Source organism: Pelodiscus sinensis, chromosome 2 (assembly GCF_049634645.1).
Source record: "Pelodiscus sinensis isolate JC-2024 chromosome 2, ASM4963464v1, whole genome shotgun sequence".
In the NCBI taxonomy this organism is placed as follows: Eukaryota; Metazoa; Chordata; order Testudines; family Trionychidae; genus Pelodiscus; species Pelodiscus sinensis.
Window position 1 is genome coordinate 26,875,934 of NC_134712.1, and position 20,331 is coordinate 26,896,264.

At 38.4% G+C, this 20,331-nt stretch overlaps 1 protein-coding gene across 3 annotated transcripts in view; it reads left to right on the top strand.

Annotated features, from left to right (window-relative positions):
- CSMD3 (CUB and Sushi multiple domains 3) overlaps positions 1-20,331 on the top strand; it is a 1,183,531-nt gene that overhangs the window by 810,977 nt on the left and 352,223 nt on the right. For all 3 annotated transcript variants that reach the window (XM_075920204.1, XM_075920205.1, XM_075920206.1), the window contains one exon: positions 16,848-17,039. In XM_075920204.1, the coding sequence (XP_075776319.1) occupies positions 16,848-17,039 (192 nt within the window). The remainder of the gene's footprint in view (positions 1-16,847; positions 17,040-20,331) is intronic.

Here is a 20,331-nt window from a genome sequence, read left to right on the forward strand (position 1 = left end):
CAATGGAGACTTGGTGGGACAAATCACATGATTGGACCACTGTCATGGAAGGGTATAAACTGTTCAGGAAGAACAGGCATGGGAGAAAAGGTGGAGGAGTTTACTATGTTTGAGGGTACATCTACACAGCAACATTCTTTCAAAACAACTAGTGTTATTTTGAAGTATTGTCAAGCTGGAGAACTTCTCACTCCAACTCCTGAAGCCCTCATTATATGTGGAGTAAGGGAAGTCAGAGAAAGATTGCTCTATTTTGAAATAAGTGCTGTGTAGGTGCTCCCGATTTCAAAATAAGCTACACAATTGACATAGCTCCATTTGCATAGCTTATTTTGAGTTAAGCCCTCTGGCTGTGTCTACATTGGCACCCCTTTCCGGAAAAGGGATGCTAATGAGACACTTCAGAATTGCAAATGCCGCGGGGGATTTAAATATCCCCCGCGACATTTGCATGAACATGACTGCTGCTTTTTTCCGGCTCGGGGTTTTGCCGGAGAAAAGCGCCAGTCTAGACGGGATCTTGCGGAAAATAAGCCCTTTTCCGGAAGGTCTCTTATTCCTACTTGAAAGTTAAAATGCATATTTTATGCATATATGAAAATATCTTAAATGTGTTAGTACAAGCCAACCTGACTTATAAGTCAGATATTGAAGAGCAGAAATATTAGCTATTTTATGCTAACAATAAATGGTTTTCAAACAATTTTGAATTAGTAGAAAGCATTTACAGAGCCCCAGGCTTAGCAATGAATTTTTCTATGGTCATTGATTCATGACTGCATGTCCTCCAGAATTTCTGCTTCTCTACTTTGCTTGGACAAGCCTATACACCCACACAATTCTATTTGGGAAGATGTCCTGCAATGAAAATTTTTCAATTTTGTGCTATATTTCTCCATTGGCAGAGACATCTAGTGCTGCTGTCCTTAATCTTCAGTAAATTTCAGTATGGATTTCTGAGAATATCTTAAATGTTTTAGTACAAGCCAACCTGACTTATAAGTCAGATATTGAAGAGCAGAAATATTAGCTATTTTATGCTAACAATAAATGGTTTTCAAACAATTTGGAATTAGTAGGAAAATATCTTTTCTGTACTGGTTTGTTTTCTTTACATTTTACAGTGTTGTTGGTACAAGTGTTTCTCCTTAACACATAACCCCTATTTCATTCCACTTACACAGAAATTATAAGATTTTCTTCCTGAGCTTTACACTGTAGCAGAAAGTTTTTCTCATCTCTATTCTTTCAGAGCCTGATCTAATGATATCAGTAGGCTTCAAATTAAGCCATTCATTTCATTTTTTGTTTCATGTGCAGGTTTCAGCAATTTGAGAGATTTTTTTCCCACAAATATTCATTGATGTATAGACTCTTGAGTTTTAGGACTGTGTTTTTTGTTTTGTTAAGAGCTTCTTGACCATTGAAAGGTTTAAACATATGAAGCAGTTCTGTGGATTTATTTCTTCAATCGCTCACTGTCCATCTCCCTCTTTCAAGTTAGCAATCATTTGTAAGGCTACAGCTAGTTACACTGGTGCCCATGGCAAGCTTTCAACTCCTGTCACCTCTTAGTGATAGGTACTAGCAGCAGAAGTAATTGTTAGCTCTTCCTCACTCTTAGATTAGTAGTAAGTGGGACAAGCTTTCTTTAGCCAGGTAGATATTGTGATTTAATATTTGTACACAACACCCCTTTGGTGGCTTATAGACAGAGTATTTAGTGTTATTGTCTTAGTATGTGACAGCAACTAATGTGAAAGAAGGAAAAAATGTTTCCTTGGCCCTGTCTCTGTAAAAGCTGTCAGTCTTTGAATATTTATTTGAATTTTAATTAAAATGGACCCCGACGGCTGAAACTCTGTCCTGACTTAAATCATATGCAATCTCACTGAGCTAAACAGCTCCCATTTACACCACTATAAAGTCCAAGCAAATCTCTTGATTTCAGTTACTCTAGATTTACAACTGTAAAACTGAGAGTAAATGTTGACTTAGTCATAAACAGGTTGTCCTAAATCAGGGAACCATTTGGTTTTAAATTAGTCATGCGTTGTCCTGCAAACTAAAGTTTGAAGTTCAAATTTTAATTTTACATTTGTAAAATGCATCTTCATGAATCCTGAAAATCCTCTAGCAATCTTTCTTTTCAAGCTATGTGCACACGTTTGAGATAACAAATCTTGCCTTTAATAATCAAGTGATGAATGAGTGGGGCTTTATTTACTAATGGAAATCATGCTAGAAGCTTATAGTTTTCTATAAAACAAAACAAAACTGGAAGTGCAAAAACAAAAATCTGTGTACTGACCCAAATGCAGAACCATAGTGAATGTAACTACTTTTATGCTTTATTTCTAACAGAGTTCCCTTTACTTTCCTTATTAATTCTTTCTCTTTTGTTAATTATTTCTGTTTCATTAAACTATTTAAAGTTGACATTTGATCTAAGTGGTAAAGTCAAAATGTTGCCGTAGTAATAAATTGCTAAGTCAATGACTTTGAAATGTTGACAACTAAAACATTTTGAAAGTATAGATTGCTGGAAGATTTACCTGGCTTTGCTTAGGTCCTTAATTTAGTATTTTTTTCTCCATTTAAATCATTCCAATGAGGTGGGGTTGTGCATGAGGTGTTCAGTATGTCAGCTAATTTGGGCTTGCTTAACTTAAGCTATGGGACTGTATAATAGCACTGTTGATGTTAAGGTATAGGCTGGAGCCCAGCCTTCCCTTCATGTGGTCCCAGATTCTGAGCTCCAGCCTGAGCCTGAATGTCTACACCACAATTAAAGAGACCTATAGTCCAAGCACCATGAGGCCATCTGTAGGTGTTTCATCACAGTATAGACATACACACAGGCTTTGCATTGTTCATTTCCCCATCAATACGTTGGGGACAGAACTTTCCTACCTCACAACATTTAGCATTCTTGCTAACTATTTGGAAGTTGTGGATATCAGAACATAATGGGAACTGGGTAGGTAGATAGTTATATATTGCAGGATATATTAGGAGATGTCTACACTAGCCACCCTAGTTCAAACTAGGGTGTCTAATGTAGTCATTCAAACTTGCAAATGAAGCCCAGGATTAAAATATCCCGGGCTTTATTTGCATGTTCCTGGGCGCCGCCATTTTTAAATTCCCTGTAGTTCAGACTCCCTGCCCACGGCTACACGCGGCATGGGCTAGGTAGTTCGAACTAAAGCCCCTAATTCGGACTGCTGTGAGCAGGGAGTCCGAACTACCGGGCATTTAAAAATGGTATGGTATTGACCAATGCAGTTGTGATGGGGTGAAGTTACAGAAGACTCATTGAGGGTGCCTCCGCGGTGCTGACATGGACACTGCCACTCACCTTCCACTCTTTGGGATTTCTCACTGCCCAGTCCTGCTGGGTCAGCTCCTCTGATCTCCCCCAGCCAAGACCCCAAGCTGAGGTCCCTGCACCCCGAGAAACAGTACAGACACTGAACCTCTTCAGGTCCGAGGAGAGTGCAATTTAGGGCCCAGCTTCCTGGGATACTACTCCCCAAATGGGATCAAAACACCCAATGAATTACCTGGATAAACTCCCCTTAGCAATGAAAGGGAGAATGTACACATTGGTTGCCCCTCCAGGTAACCATCATTTACACTGGGTCTGATAGAAAATAAAAGTGATTTTATTAAGTACAAGCATAGGATTTAATTGATAATAAGTGAGAACAGGCAGAGCAAAGTAGGTTACAAATCAAAAGAAACAAAAACTCTTAGCTAATTCTACACTGAAACCTCAGTACAAACTTTTTCAAACTCACCCTAAAACCTCCTTCCAGCTGCTCCTCCAAACCAGGGTTGTCTCCCCACCCTGAGGTCTTTGGCATCTTCCCTCCTGCAGCCCAGCCAAAAGACAAAAGACTCCTCCCTTCCTATTCTTTTTTAAAGAATGCCCTTATTGTATGGGGAGTCTCCTGGCCACTCCCTACCAACCACTGCTAAGCCTTAAGGAGAAAAGGCTAGTTGCATATGACTGGCCAGACACTGAGGCCTCACATGATGGCTTTCATTCACACACATAAAATCCACAAAGTATTCCCCACTCCATATGTTTAATTTTATACACAAAAATGATACACATATCAAAGTAAGATAAACACAACCAGCAGATCATGACATGAAGATTCAAGGTTATATGAAAGCATTTGCTCAAAGCACCCTTGAGTTATGTATATTCATGTCCATAAGTCATTTTCATAAAGCATGGGGTTAGGATCACTTATAGTAGTTTCAATACCATATTGTTCCATTCCAATTCTAAAACCAGACTTATATGAAGTTTCAGAGGGGTAGATGAGTTAGTCTGTAACAGGAAAAACTAAAAAAATAACTAATAGTCTGGTAGCACTTTACAGACGAACAAAACATGTAGATTGTATCATGAGCTTTTGTAGGAACAGCCCACTTCTTCAGCATTCAGGTATATAATCAGTATTATCCATCACAACCTTCTTAAAAATCTTTTCCAAAGAAGAGAGATTATTAAGTGAGTGATAGTTGACACAATTCTCAGGGCAGGTCTACACTAAAGATAGGATGGAATCTAACATGGTTGATTCTTAGGCACCCAATTTTGAGAAGACGAAGGTATGTGTCCTCACTATGGGCAAGAATCAAATGTTGTCCCAAGTAGTGCGCCCCCATTTCAGACCCTGCCATAGACTCGGAGAGATCTTTGTGCTGTATGACAATCCAAGTTATGCTCATTTCCAGACATAGTAGTGGAAATGATCTGCCTGGCTGAGCCTACTATCTGAAACCAGATGAGTTTCAAGTTCAGTAGTTTTAAAACTGTGGGAAAAATTTTAAGGAATAAAAAATGTTTGGTAGTGCATAGTCACATTTAGAGAAAGAGATGTAACTATGAGCTACATTGGACCAAAAAAAGCACTTAAAATTGTTCAATAAGACTTGATATGGGCCATGAACTATTTTTGCTTTCCCCAAGGTATTTGGGGGCATGGAATATATTCCAGCACCCTGGCCTACAATTATATTTTAGCCAAACCAGTTTGGATATGCTAAAAACAAGCTCAGTTGGTGCTTATCTGGCTGGTTAGATATGTGCAATTTCAAAAAGTTGACCACATTTAGAAATAAAATCTATCCTGTTGAAAGCCATTTGTAATACATTTGCAAATAAAAACAATTGATTATAATGTGCTAACCCCATGCCTGCTATCCATTATTTTCTTTCTTAAAATAAAGAAATTACATCTGGAAATTATTATTATTAATAATAATATTAATAATATTAATTAATAATTAAGCACTACAGCTTGGAACCAGGACAATAGCAAGGAATCTGTTACAATTATAAATAGAAGTTAAATGACTGTCAGTTCTGCAAACTTAAATACTCTAAAACTTGGGAAACAGCACGTACATGCACGCACATGCACACGCATACACAAATTACAATCAGAATTAAGCTCATGATTTTCTTGATATTGCTGCCAAATCTGTATGGGATCAACAGAAGTAAAAAGTAGTTAAAAACATATTTTAATCAGTTATTCAACAGCAATGTCTGGTGCAGTTTGATAGTACAGTGGCCACTTTGCAACTTCTAAAAGTTGGATTTGAGATGGTAAATTCCAATTTAGACAATATTAAAGATGCAGTGAAATTTGAAATCTACACTTTAATACAAGTGTTAACTCAAGTGTGAGGCACAAAACAAAAATCCCAAAACACTTTGGTACCTATTCAGTGGTCTTATTCCTGATTTATACCAGTATAAAAGAAAAGACTCAGACCCTTTAATTACAGTACCGTGTCCATGCTCTCAAAAACCTCTATAAATCACTGTTTACTGCAAGTAGTCTTTAGACATTTTACAAATGGACTCCATCAGTGGTAGAGTCCATTATTACACCTGTAGTGCCATGTTGAAAAAATAGCTTTATTGTATATAAATGGAGCTGTCATCTCCTGGAAGTAACAGTCAAATAACAAATTGTCATGGCTTCAGAATTGGCAGGAACCTTTGAACCCGTGGAGTAAGTTATTTCCTTTCTGAGATAGAAATGATTGACATAGACACAGAATAAGATATCACACATCAACTTTATTTACGAGAATATACCTCAGTATATGACTATTTGAAGACTCCCTGACAATGTATTTTATACCATGCCTTGTAGATTAATAGAGTTATATATTTCAGGGCCAGAAAGGATCATTGTAATCATCTGGTCTGATCTCCTACACATAAGGAGATGGACATAAGGAAGTACTTCTAGTCAGCCTGTGGAACTTCTTATTAGGGGATGTCGTGAAAGCAAAAAATACAAGTGGATTAAAAAATAACTGAATTAAAAAGAATTAGATTGACCTCTGACTTCTAGAAGCTGAGACTGGACCATAGGGGAGAATTAAACTGCCCTATTCTATTCACATCCCATGAAGAATCTGTCAGAAGACTGAACACTAGGCTAGATGAATCTTTGGTCTGCCCCATTACGGGCAGTCTTATATTCTTATAACTTGCGTCAGGGAATTTCCTCCCAAATAATTTATTTTGAACTAGAGCCTATCTTTAAAAAAATCAAAACTAATCTTGATTTAAAAAAATCTTATATTTACCTATCACTTCGATCACCTACATAGTTTGAACCAATTTATGCAATCATCCCAGTAATTGACATCTCTCTGGAAATAACCAATGTGTTTTAGCTTGGCTGTCCCTCACTGGTTTCATTCCTGATGGAGCTGTGGCAGTCCTTTCCTAAAGTTACATATAATCCCTGGGCACAGTGTTACTTAAATCATTCATACACTTACCATAATGTGGTACCCAAAGCTATGCTATACAGTTGCAACATCTGTGAAGATCCCATTTACTCTTTACAGCCTTTTTCTACTCTCCTGATATTTCCACAGTGGTACAAGACTTATAAAAAATAAAACTTAATGGTTTAGCAAGCTGCTCAGCCAAATCCTTTAGAACTCTTGGATGCTAGGTATCCGTGGATCAGCTGATTTAAAAATATCTAAGTTTAGTAGTTCCTAAAGCACCTTGGAGACTAAAAAAAACCCACAACCCACTTCCTCACTCATACTTAATGTGGCATGTTCACGTAGGAGTGAGGAAGTGGGTTATGCCCATGAGAGTTCATGATACCATCTACATTTTTTGTTAGTCTCTAATGGGCTGCAGAACCATTCATTATTTTTTTTCAGTTGCAGACTAACATGGCTACCCTTCTGAGAGTTTTAGTAGCTCCTGGTTAACATAATAAGTTCCTACTGAAATGTAAAATGTATTGTTGTCACCATCATCATTATCTTTATGAGAAGAGTACATTATAAGGCTTTTCCCCAATTACAGAAATATTTACTGAATACTTTTCCAATACTTTTTCTGCATTATTATTATTGATAATCTTACCATTTCCATCTAGTAACTAGGCCTATACTTTTGTTAGTCTCTTTTAATTTTTGTTCTTAATACATAGGAAAAAAACATTTCCTCCTTATTTTCCTTAATTTTTATGGTCATAGATTTTTTTTCTTGAGTCCCTTTGCTTCCCTTATTAGTTTTCTACAATTCCTGTCTTCTAAATTATAATCATTGCAATGGCTAGAGCATAGAACTGTAGCAGACAGCATTTTGTTCAAACCTAGTCTAGCTAATCTTGGTTGTTGTCTCCTGTCTGGGTGACAGTGGTGTAAAACTTTCCAAAACCCTCTGAAACCCCACCATGGGCCAAACAAACATGTGAATCATACTACACACACACACACACACACACACACACACACACACACACACACACACACACACACACACACACACACACACGTACATTATACAGACTCCCATTGAGCGGAATGGATCTGTGATAGCTATTAAAATGAACATTGTATGAGAGTCCTTTTTCTATATGAAACATAAATTGCAGCAGTATATATTGAGTGGTTCTCTGGCACATTGATGACTAACCAAAATATGTAGAATCATGAGCTTTCATGGTGAAAACCCACTTCATCAGATGCACTGGAGTAGAAATAACAGAAAACAAGAGATCTATATAACAGCAGCAGAAGTATTTGTAAATTGTAAAACCCCTTTTAATTAAACTAATTAAGTGGGTTGGCTGTGTCCCAAACATAGTTTTTAATGTGGAAATGTAGATTTTAATAGCAAGAGAAATCAGTTTTGTAATGTGCCAACCAGTTAATGTCTTTGTTTAGGCCCAGGGTAATCTTGTAAGATCTGTAGATAAATTCCAGTTCTACAGACTCTCTTTGTAATTGTGGCAAGGAGTCCTGTGGAACCTTATAGACTAACTGAAGTGTGGGAGCATAAGCTTTCGTGGGCAAAGACCCACTTCGTCAGAAGTAGTTTCTTTTGGTATTCCTCAGTAAGATAAGAGAAAAAGAGCCCTGTCCAATGTCGTGTCTGTGAGTATGTTTCATAACTTTACTACAAAGTTCAGTAGCTCTGAACAGCAGGGGTATTTTTTATGTGCCACTAATTAATTACCACCAAAAATAGAATTTAATGCAGGCTATTCTTATATACCATTTTTAATTGAGCATGTCTCAAGGAGCTTTATGGTCGATCACAAGCTTATGATAAGATGCAATAACCAGCTCCATTCAGTTTGCAGGAAAACTTCTTTTGGGACTGCATTGCAGGTGTGATAGCAAGGTTATAAGGGATTTTATTGTTGCTAGAATTTGTGCTTACTCCACAAATTTTCATGGAGAATGATGAAAGAAGTGATTGAAGGAACTGAACAGCTAATAGAGAGGGAGCCTTTCAATACCGCTAGAAGGCACCTGGACACGTGAAAACAAATAGTGGTGGAAGGAAGAAAGGAAATAAAAAAGGTGAAAGATGAGAAGAAAAAGAGAATAGGGAGGTAGAAAGCAAAGATAAAAGGAAATCAGAAAAAAAGCATTCATGATGAGCAAGTGTCAGACACATAAAAGGAAAAACAGTAAAAAAACAGGTTGGGAAAAGTAGACTAGAATTTATAAAAAGAAGCTGTTGGGAAAGTTGTACGAGGAGTGGTATTAAAATAACCCATATTCCCAAGTGATGCATAGATTGCATGAGGATGAACAGAATAGATATTTTCTCACTTCTGTCTCCTGCATGTGCAGAGTTAGACTGCTGTTTGCTGATTTGTTTGGTGTTTATTTATTATTATTATTATTATTATTATTATTATTATTATTATTATTATTATTATTATTTTACAACTGGCCCTAGATAAAATATGCTTCTCTGTTCTAGAATTGTTAACCTGGACTATTTTATTTTACTAGGATTCTGACCCTTTCCTTTCCCCCTTCAAAACAAACACGAGACAAATGACTTGTTACTTACCTTCTTTGACTGTACTGAAATTATATTTATTACATTTTAATATTTGACTGATGAAAGTGGGTATTGTCACAGGTTGATAAACAAATAAATTATGAATATTAGAAATACAAGAATTGTTAATTACACTGGGTAGAACAAGCACAAGATCTTTTAAGACTGACAGATATATTTATACACACACAAAGATAATACTTTATTTTTAGGTAGACTTTAACCATCTCTGATTCTTACAGCAGAAAATGGAATCTGGGAGGAAATAAAAATAATACTTATTACCAGATTACTAAATTTGAATATACCATTTGTGATTTCATTCCATTTGAGTGTATTTTAAAACTATACTATTTCACACATAGAACAACACATAAGACTACCTTTTCTAATCAATGTTGTAAATAATGCTTGCTGAAAAATGAGGAGAAAATATTAACTTTTTTTTTAACTTCTAATAGAAATATTCTTATCAGTTTTCTTCACATTTTGTTTCTGTATCCAGTACACTTCAAAGAGCCCTTGGTTTTGAATGAGATTCCCTATACTTTTAAATGGAGAAAACAGGTAGAACTGTTGATTATATCTCCCAAACCTAAAAATATATTTTTAATACAGATACCAATAAAAAACTCAAAAAGCATCACAAGCATGGCCGACTGGATGGGGTAAAACCTGGGCAGTATCCATACATCATCTGGCCCACAAATCTGTCAACTGTCTAGTACAAGAGTGGCCAAACTTACTGACCCTCTGAGTTGCCTATGATAATCTTCATAACTTTGAGAGCAAGGTGTGCCTTCCAGGGCTCAGGGCTGCAGCCTTATGGGATCACTTGCTGGGGCTTGAAGCTTCCCCCCCTGCAGTGGAGTAGTGGTACCTGAGGCCTCTGCCTCATGTGAAGTTCCTACCAAGCTTTGGGGCTGCAGTAGCCAAGCCCTGCAGTGCTGAAGCTCTGAACCTTGCAGAAACCCTGACCTCCTCTCTCTGTCAGTAAGAGTATGTCTACACTACCCCGCTAGTTTGAACTAGCGGGGTAATATAGGCATACCGCACTTGCAAATGAAGCCCGGGATTTGACTTTCCCGGGCTTCATTTGCATAAACTGGGCGCCGCCATTTTTAAATCCCTGCTCGTTCAAACCCCATGCCGCGCGGCTACACGCAGCACGAACTAGGTAGTTCGGACTAGGAAGCCTAGTCCGAACTACCTAGTTCGTGCCGTGTGTAGCCGCGCGGCACGGGGTTCGAACGAGCAGGGATTTCAAAATGGCGGCGCCCAGTTTATGCAAATGAAGCCCGGGAAATTCAAATCCCGGGCTTCATTTGCAAGTGCGGTATGCCTACACTACCCTCCTAGTTCGAACTAGGAGGGTAGTGTAGACATACCCTCTGTTAGGCAGAGAAGGGCCAGGGGGCATGGTGGCCTCTAGGAGCCATTCTTTAATTATAATAGAGCTGCATGTGGCTCACAAGTTGCAGTTTGGCCAACCTGATCTACTGGTTTGTGGCTGAATAGTTGAAAAGCTATTATTACTACTGAAAGGGAAATAAAACTTCCAAAATATTGTTTAACAAGCAGTCTTGATTATCCAGACCTAGTAATTGATAGGTTAGCAGAAAAATAACTCAAGGGGTGCCAGCTTTTCTTGTCATAAAACTAAACAGTCTTTTCTTGTTAAAGTACACAAATTGGATCCCAACATATGCAGCAACGCAAAAAAAATCAATATTGTTTAGTAAATTATTTTTATCTTCAAAATTTAAATGAGAAATTACTAGTTTGTTTCAGTCATGGAATTTGTATGTGACTCTTGAGGCAAGACCTGTTTAGTGTCCACTCCTTTTCCTGGGTTCATTCCTCTTCCATAGACTTAAAAGTAAGCATAAATCTAGCCTCTACAGAAAATTAAATTGACATAAAACTACAAATCATCTGACCCAGATTGTTTTATAGTGTCTCTTTGATGAAAGTCTTTCTGTCTTTTTTAAGTAAAGGAGGTGTACAATGTGAAGCAATACCAAGTTTTATACTGTACAACAAGAATTTACTTGGTTTGCTTTGAAAACCATGTTATAGAATGCAAGGGGTGCATAAATTGCCAGTAGAAATGCAGCTGAGATCCCCCACCCCATTTTTAAGAACCTTCCTAAATTAAAGAACTGGAGGTAAATTCTCCTCATTAGACAAATGCAAGACCTCATTTAGCTATTCCCATTAAACAAAGGAAAATCTGATGATTCTATTCTTTCAAGAATACTAATGAGACTTAAGGACCTGATACATGATTTTTCTCTTATTTTTCTATATGAGGGAATATTTTTTTATATTTTAAAATGAAAGGAAGAGTGTTTGTTTAATATGAAACTGTACATTCTAAATTAATAGCAAAATGTAAAGTCTAGCAGATAAACTCCAGTAGATGCCTGAAAATTGTTAAACTACCTATATGAGTTTATATATGAACTCTGACTTTTAGAAGTGGAAATTTTAAAATTCAGAAGTCCAAATTCAATAGCAGTCATGTTATTTATGGTAGAGTAGCTGGCATCTTTAGTGTCCCAAGTTTTTTATTTTAAAAAAAATTCCTTGTCCAGTAAATTCTTATTTCTAGCTGCAAATTCATTTAGTCAAGGAAGGAGGAGCCAAAAGTAAGTTAAACAAGACAATATAAAGTAAGGAAAACAGACATGGCAGTTGGCAGCTAACTCCCTGAAGTTACAAGATGAGCAATCAAGTTTAACTGATTTAGGATTAACATGTGCTTGATATACAGAGACCAATGCTTGGCTGGTGTGGAGCTGTACCATCCTTTTAGGATCTGTTAGGAGGGATTGTGTTAGTCTGGCACTGGTTGTCTGAGAGTTGGGGCAGGACACACTTTTCCCAACAGTTGTGGAGGGAGGGGAGACTCTGGGCGGTGTACCCCAGCCCTGGCCCCCAGAGATGCAGGGCTAGGTGACAGGGCTAGGGCAGGCACTGGGGCAGGCACTGGGGGTCTAGTGCTGGAGTGCTCCAGAAGCTGAGTTAGTAGTGTGGGGAGGGCTATAAGGGTAGGGCTAGCACTGGGGGGGGTTCTGGGAACAGGGCTAATATTGGGGGTAGACACTGGGGAAGATTCTAGGGGGGTTGGGTGCAGTGGGGTTCTAGAAATAGGAGGCTGGTATTGGGGGTCTGATGGTGTGAGTCTGGCATTGAAGCATTTGGGATGGTGTGCTGGCAAGCTGGCAAGGAGGGCTCTGAGGACAGGAGGCTGGCACGGGGGGGTTGGGTGGAGGGGACTCTGGAGTAGTGGAAGGGTGGGGTGCTCTAAGGCAGTGGTCCTCAACGTGGTGCCTGTGGGTGCTCTGGCACCTGCCAGGGTATTTATATGCACCCGCCAAATCATCTGGGTCGGCCCCGCCCCCGACCCACAGCATATGCGCCGTGCTGGCCCTGAGCGTGTGGCACTTGGACAGCCCCTGCCCCGGGCACGTGGCATATGCATGGTGCCAGCCCCAGGCACAGGGCACGTGGGCGGCCCCTACCCCGGGCGCATGGCACATGAGCAGTGCCGGCCCCAGGTGCAGGGTGAATGGGTGGCCCCTGCCCTTGGCGTGTGGCACATATGCAGTGCCGGCCCTGGGCACATGATGCGTGGGCGGCCCTGCTCCCGGGCGCGTGGCACATGAGTGGTCCCGCCCCCGGACATGCGGCGCATGAATGGCCCTGCCCCCGGGCTCCTGGCAGCCCCGAAAGGTTGGGGACCACTGCTCTCAGGGTTAGGACTGGCACTGGGGGCAGGCTTTTGGTCTACCGGTAGTGTTTTATCTGCACATTTGCTTATTCATTATTTCCATCCTAAATATGCAAATAAAATGTTACTGGTCCAGCTAAAGTTTGTGAATGGGTTTGCCAGTGCCTGGTACCAAAAATGTTGGGAACCACTGCTTTAAAGGTACAAGTTCATTTGAAGAAAAACAGAATGATAAAATGATAATATATACCAGTATAATCAGCTTACATTTTATAATAGCAACTTTCTCCCATCTGGAGAAATACCTAAAGTACATTTAAGAATCACTTCAGGCACAGAAGGAAAGAGCACAGCCTGTTTAAGTGACAACTTGGTTCAACCTGAATTTTCCTAATGGTTTTTCTTTCAAGTTCTGATCTTCATTAAGCTTTTAATGCTTCTGAGATTTGTTGAAACTGCTTCCACAAGTGGTATGTATACAGCGTATTAGTATCACTGTGATTTGGCAATATGTTTGTAATATCCAGATATTCACAAGGTAATATTCAACACAAATAATAGTCATGCTATCTCTGATAATGAAATTTTCTGAAGAAAAGAGCAAACTTATTTCAGAATATAAGCAGAAGGCTTGAATCACGAACTGAGATGTGTATTTAAAACTCACATCTACAGTTAAATAAAATAAAAATATTTTCTGGTGTTGCTTACACCTTCTGTTAATATCTCCATAATGCTTTTGATCTTTTAGGGAGAAGAGATTTATTTACTAAAAATATAATTAGATTTGATTTTTTTAAAGTTTCTCTCTTCAGAAGTGGTTCAGAAAATGAACCAACCCATACATTTGTAAAAATAATCCTTGTTCCTAAAAAATAGTTTATAAGAAAAGACATATTTTCTATAGCTAACTCATATCTCCTAACATTCTCATATTTTGTGGCATGATGGAATGGTATTCACTCCCTAATGTTTACAGTAATAATCTTTGTAAAAAGTATACCTTATAAGGTATCATCTGAAAACTCATTACTTGCTGATTACTGTTGTCCTGATAAAATATGTGTGACAGCATTGTATGTGATGTTATAAAATTACATTGTATGATGTTATTAACACTTTTCAAACTGAAGTTGGCAAACAAGTCTGTTTAAAACAAATAAATGTATGTTCTCCTTAATGTGCATTTAAACAATAAAAAGAGTTGTCAATCAGGAAGGAAAACAAAGGAAGTGCAAAAAGATGAAGAACAAAAATAGTAGGGAATATCCTTCCATATGGACTGTTTGTCTTCTGCTACTCAGCTGGAAATGCTTTCCTCCTCTCCCTCAGAGGGAAACTGAAACTAAAAAAAGAGGGACAAATGTCCCAAGGCAAGTCTATCTCTTCCCCCTCTCGCCCATATTGATTCACTGCACTGAAGAGACAAAGAGATTGGGGAGAGGTGTCCTGACCCCCAATACTGAAAGCATGTATTGAGAAAACTTTACTATGAATTAAATATAGTTTGGTAACTCAGGCACCACTGTTATTTTCCCATTATTTTTCTAGTAACCATTTCTGAATGTGATGCCTAATTACCTCTATACACTTAAACTTTTTCTCTTTTAGTTAATTAACGTATTATATTGTTTTATCTAATGCAGTGTGCTTGCAATAAAGTGTCTGGGAAACATTATTTGGGGTTCCAAGTTGTGTGTACTGGTTGAATCTCTCTAGTCAGGCACTCTCTGGTCTGGCAGCATCCATAATCCAGCATGGTTTTAGTTAGCCAGATATCCACTAGATTTCCTGCAGTCCCTTAAGGGTTGTTTACAACCACCAGTCCTACTTCTCAGTGTTTGGTGCAGTTATTTAGCTCTAATTTACCCATAAATATCTTCCGCAAGCCCAGTAGGCAGTGGAAGTGCTGGTAATGCTGTCATAATATTGACCTCCAGTGGTTCATCAAATTTTCTAGTTTGGCACCAGTTGGATCCCTGGGATGCCAGACTAAAGGTTCATTTTGATTAAAGAAATATTGAACTTAATATAATTTATATTGTCCAGGAGAGGGCTGGACAGTATAGAACATGCATTTCTGGGGGAAATCTAAAGTGAGGAGACTGTGGTATCCCACTGCAGTATAAGCAAGGCTGGTCAAACCCTGAGTATCACCAAAGTGTGGCTTGCAGGCTGCAGTTCTATGCAAGCACAAGCACAGGTGGAAGGCAATTTGTGAGCAGTCTAGATGCAATTTACTTCAGCAAGTCACTGTAAGGCTCCCAAGGCTACAGGGCAGGGGATACCTGTGCAATAGTCTGGATTGTACCCTGGTTTGCCACATGCACATTCTGCTTCAATGTTCATCTTCCTCTTTCCTGGTTGAAAAAGGATTCTGGGCCACCTTGGGGGAGGAGATCAGAAGAAAGGAGCAGTTTGCCCCAGACCCCTCTTTTGAAAGGGTGTTTCCTCCAAAACTGAGTGGTGTTGTGATCCAGCACATGGATTTGCAGTAACCAGTCAGCACCACCAGTATTAGTTAGATTTGTACAATCAGCCCTTCTATAGGCAGAGATGGGGGTAATAGAGGACAGACCAAATCTGAGAGCTTGGTGATCTCCTGTTCTAGATTGCAATGTCAATCAAACTTGACCCATCCATCTCCTATCTCTATCTACAGAGGAGTAGGTAAGGAAATCTGAATGGTGCTGCATCTTGGTTTAGGTGCTTGAAAGGGGAGGAGATATGGATAACATGTCTAACCCAATCCTTCTTAAGATAGTTAGGCAAAATGTTCCTTAATCAACCTTAATTTGTGTGCAGCCAACATATCTGAAAAGCAGGTTTCTAAAATAAACATGGACCTGACTTTTTTGTAGATGCTTAGATTTGTCCAGGTAATTATACCCACTGAAGTCAGTAGAACTACATCCAAGAGTACAGTCACATTATCTCCGGGTATGTTTACACTTGTCCCCTACTTTAAAGTAGGGAGGCAAATGAAGCATGCCGAAGTTGCAAATCAAGGCTTGGATTTAAATATCCCGCGCTTGATCTGCATGTTCCTGGCCAGTTGCCATTTTAGACATTCACTAGCCCGGAGTAACTGCCCGCATCCACATGCGGCAGTGAAATAGGAGTCTGATTTAAAGTCCCTAATTCGAATTAGCTGGTAAACCTCATTGCAGGAGGAATATTTTGGCCTTAACATAATATATAACATAAATACTTTAGGGAAAGATATTCATCAGTCTAGGTGCACATTGGTGCTAGCAATTACTATGATTGTATTCACAATCATAGTAAATAATATGTGGAAATGGTGAGTTAGATAAATTACATGAGCTCACTTCTGCTTATAGGTACTTTATTTCATAGTCTATCTGAGTAATCACATTCATATTTTTAAGAGATTGTTCACATCAACAGATACAAAAGGGTGGAAGAATGTGGTTGCTTAATGTGTGCACATTAAAAGTGACTTGAAGGTTTATTACAAAATATTAAACAATGGATATATTTTAAGAAAAACAATACAGATATTCAGAAATGCTGGAGATGTACTGAATTGTAAGTGAATTATGCAACTTGCTTTTCTTGATCCAGCTTTCTTTTTTTCCAAAATGTCCCTGGGTTTAGTAGCTCAGATTGTCAAGTCTGCATATATCTGGAAGAACTTAACAGATTTGAAAAAAAATACAGTATAATTAATGTGGATTAATTAAAACCTGACATTTATTTTGTCTTTATTAGGCTCTGTAGCCACAGCCTGCCGTGATCCTGGTGTTCCTATGAATGGAACTCGAAATGGGGATGGAAGAGAACCTGGAGATACAGTTATTTTTCAATGTGACCCTGGATATGAGCTGCAAGGAGATGAGAGAATAACCTGCATTCAGGTAGAAAATCGGTACTTCTGGCAGCCCAACCCACCAGTATGTATAGGTATGCAGAAAACAAGAGAAATTGGAAATGCTTTTCTAATTGTGAAATCATACTACAGTTAGCTAAACAGTACTATAAACCTGCTTTTATGTAAAGATATTTTATTGGTCCACCTTCAAAAAAAAATTTGGAACTAGCTTTAAGGAATACTTACCTCTGAAAAATCACTTTGTAAAAGACACAGTGGGAAATTACCATGTTTTTCTTTCTTGAGTTATCAGCATGGTGGCTCTTAAATGCCCCCTTTTCATAATTTTCTTCACAGGTCACATAATCTAAAGTTAAATGGCCTGTAGAAAGGAAGCATGAGGGAAAATGGCAGCAATACCAATAGTTTTTACTTTAAACAAAACTTAAAATATTTGGGAAGTTCCAGAACACTGAGATTAAAGCTAATGTGTCAGTCTTTTAAAAAGGTAAAAGGCAACTATTGATCTGTTAGCCTAATATTGATCTGGGACAAAATCATGGGAAGATTGATTCAGGACACACTCTGACTATGTCTACATTACAATGATCTATTGGAAAAGGTACGCAAATTGTGCTCCACAATTTGCATGCCTTTTTCTGATAATTTTTTTGAAGAGGTTTTTCTGAAATTAGGCACATCTACACTGGGCCAAATTTTGAAAAAGCCTCCTCTTTCAGAAGAGCCCCTCTTCCTCATGGGAGGAGGAAGAAAGGGCTTACATAAGAACGCATCTTCTCTTCCGCGAATAAAGGCAGAAGAGCAGATGCATTCCCTGGATGTGGCAGAGTTCTTCCGGAATACCGGAGGTATCCTGGAAAAACCCCATATGAAGACATAGCCCCAGTAAAGAAGTAGTAGATGGTAATACAATTAATGCTGATTGGAGTAGTTTATGGGAAACATGCCAAACAAACTTGATATGGTTTCTTGATGAGAACAGAAGTTTGATTAAAGTTATTATCTGCTTATATGTCCACAAGGCACTTGACTCAATCACACGTCATTCTGATTTTAAGAGCACTTTACAAAATCAGTGTAACCAATATTAAATGGGTTAAAAACTGAATAACTTATATCAGAAAATAAGTAAATACACAACCAAACTTCACTCAATAGCCTCTTTCTAGTGGGTCTTGCTGGGATCTCTTTTTGGCCCAATGATATTCAGTATTTGTATCAATGATGTAGAAGTACATATAAAATTTCTGTCACTTAAATTTGCAGAAAAGACAAAAAGTGATGGAGTGGTAAGTAATGATGAGCACAATTTGTTACACAGATCAATTCAGATCTTTCGTAGAAATGCACTCATGTGAGCAGTATGCACTTCATTGTAGACAAAATATATAGACGACACTTACATGATGAGGGGTTATATCCTGAAATGCAATAACATTGAAAAGTATATGGTTTACGGTAGATAACCATCAGCTCTCAGCATGATGCTGTCTCTAAAAAGGTAGAAATGTATTTCCTGGAGGTTAAGCAGAGATATCAAAAACAGACTTAGTATTATGTCTGTATATGAAATTAGTGTTGCTGTTACAATTCTGGTATTGATACTTCAAAAAGATGAAAAATTCGAAGAGATTCATAAAATTACTACAAAAAAATTGAGGTCTAGAAAACATCTTTTAATGGTTTAGGCAGAGTGTGTGGTGATATGATGTGGTATATAGATACATATTGGCATTTATTTGAGGTTTTTTTGCAAGTCATAAATAATATGCCAATTCTAAACCAATGGTAGTAAACATAATATTATTAATAAAATCCTTTTATAGTACTGCACAGCATCTTGTGTTCTTTCTATTTTTCTCCCTCTCTTGGTGTAGATGTCAATATATATATTCTGATTTTCTAAACTGGGTAAAAGCAATTGCTTGCCTAATATTGATGTGCAATTTCCACACTTGTGTGCACAAACAACAAATTTGAATACACAATCATAGTAATCATTTATGCATATTAGGATGACTAACAGTTTTGAAAATCTTTAAATATTTGAATGTTGATTTCGGTTTACAATTGATGACCTCTCAAGGTCCTTTCCCATTCTAGTATTCCATGATTTGATGATTCTATTCAAATGAATGAGACACAACTCACCTGTGAAATATGTCAGACCTTCTGCAGATTAAAAGAAAGTGGCACCGCATAATTTTACATGTAGTTCACATTTTCAAGGTTGTTTTTTTTAATATAGTTAGAATTCTTTTTTTACAGTGAATATTTGATTAGGATGCAAAGTTTCTCCAGCATGGGCTGTGCAAAGGGTGGATTCCATTGCAAAGTTTCAAAGAATTGAGGAATAGATTAAACTTTGCCTATCTACTATATATCTAAGAGTATGTCTACACTACCCCGCTAGTTCGAACTAGTGGGGTAATGTAGGCATACCGCACTTGCAAATGAAGCCCGGGATTTGAATTTCCCGGCTTCATTCGCATAAGCGGGGTGCCGCCATTTTTAAAATCTCGCTCGTTCAAACTCCGTACAGCAAGGCTACACGTGGCACGAACTAGGTAGTTCGAACTAGGCTTCCTAGTTCTAACTACCGTTACTCCTTGTGGAATGAGGAGTAACGGTAGTTCGAACTAGGAAGCCTAGTTCGAACTACCTAGTTCGTGCCCCGTGTAGCCGTGCTGCACGGGGTTCGAACCAGTGGGGTTTTAAAAATGGCGGCGCCCCGCTTATGCAAATGAAGCCCAGGAAATTCAAATCCCGGGCTTCATTTGCAAGTGCGGTATGCCTACATTACCCTCCTAGTTCGAACTAGGAGGGTAGTGTAGACATACCCTAAGAGACTTTTTCTCTTAAGCTATGTCTAGACGGCATTGGTTTTTCCGGAGGTATCCCAGAAAATCAATGCCGTGTCCAAGGAATGCTGAAATTTTTTTCAAAAAAGCTGATGCACTCTTTCTCCATCCTGTAAACCTCATTCTACAAGGTATAAAGGACGTGTTAAAAGAACGCTACATGGTACCAAATTTTGGAAAAGCCTCTTTCAAAAGTAAATCAGAAAAAGAGACTCAATTTGCATACCACAAATTGCATCTCTTTTTCCATTTTAACACTGCAGTCATATATAGCCTTAATGAACAAGTCTGTCTGTCTGTCCATTTGCTTAGTCAAGAACTCCTCCTAAATGGTGAAATCTAGGAACATCATATTTTGTATATAGTTTCCTCTTGTCATACATTGAAGTAGGTTTTGGTTGTGTGGAGGTGAGGGGACAAATGAATCCATACAGAAAAGTGGTAGACTCACCAGGCAGGTGAAAAAGGCTGGCTGGGGGCACACTTCCCTCCCTCTGGCACT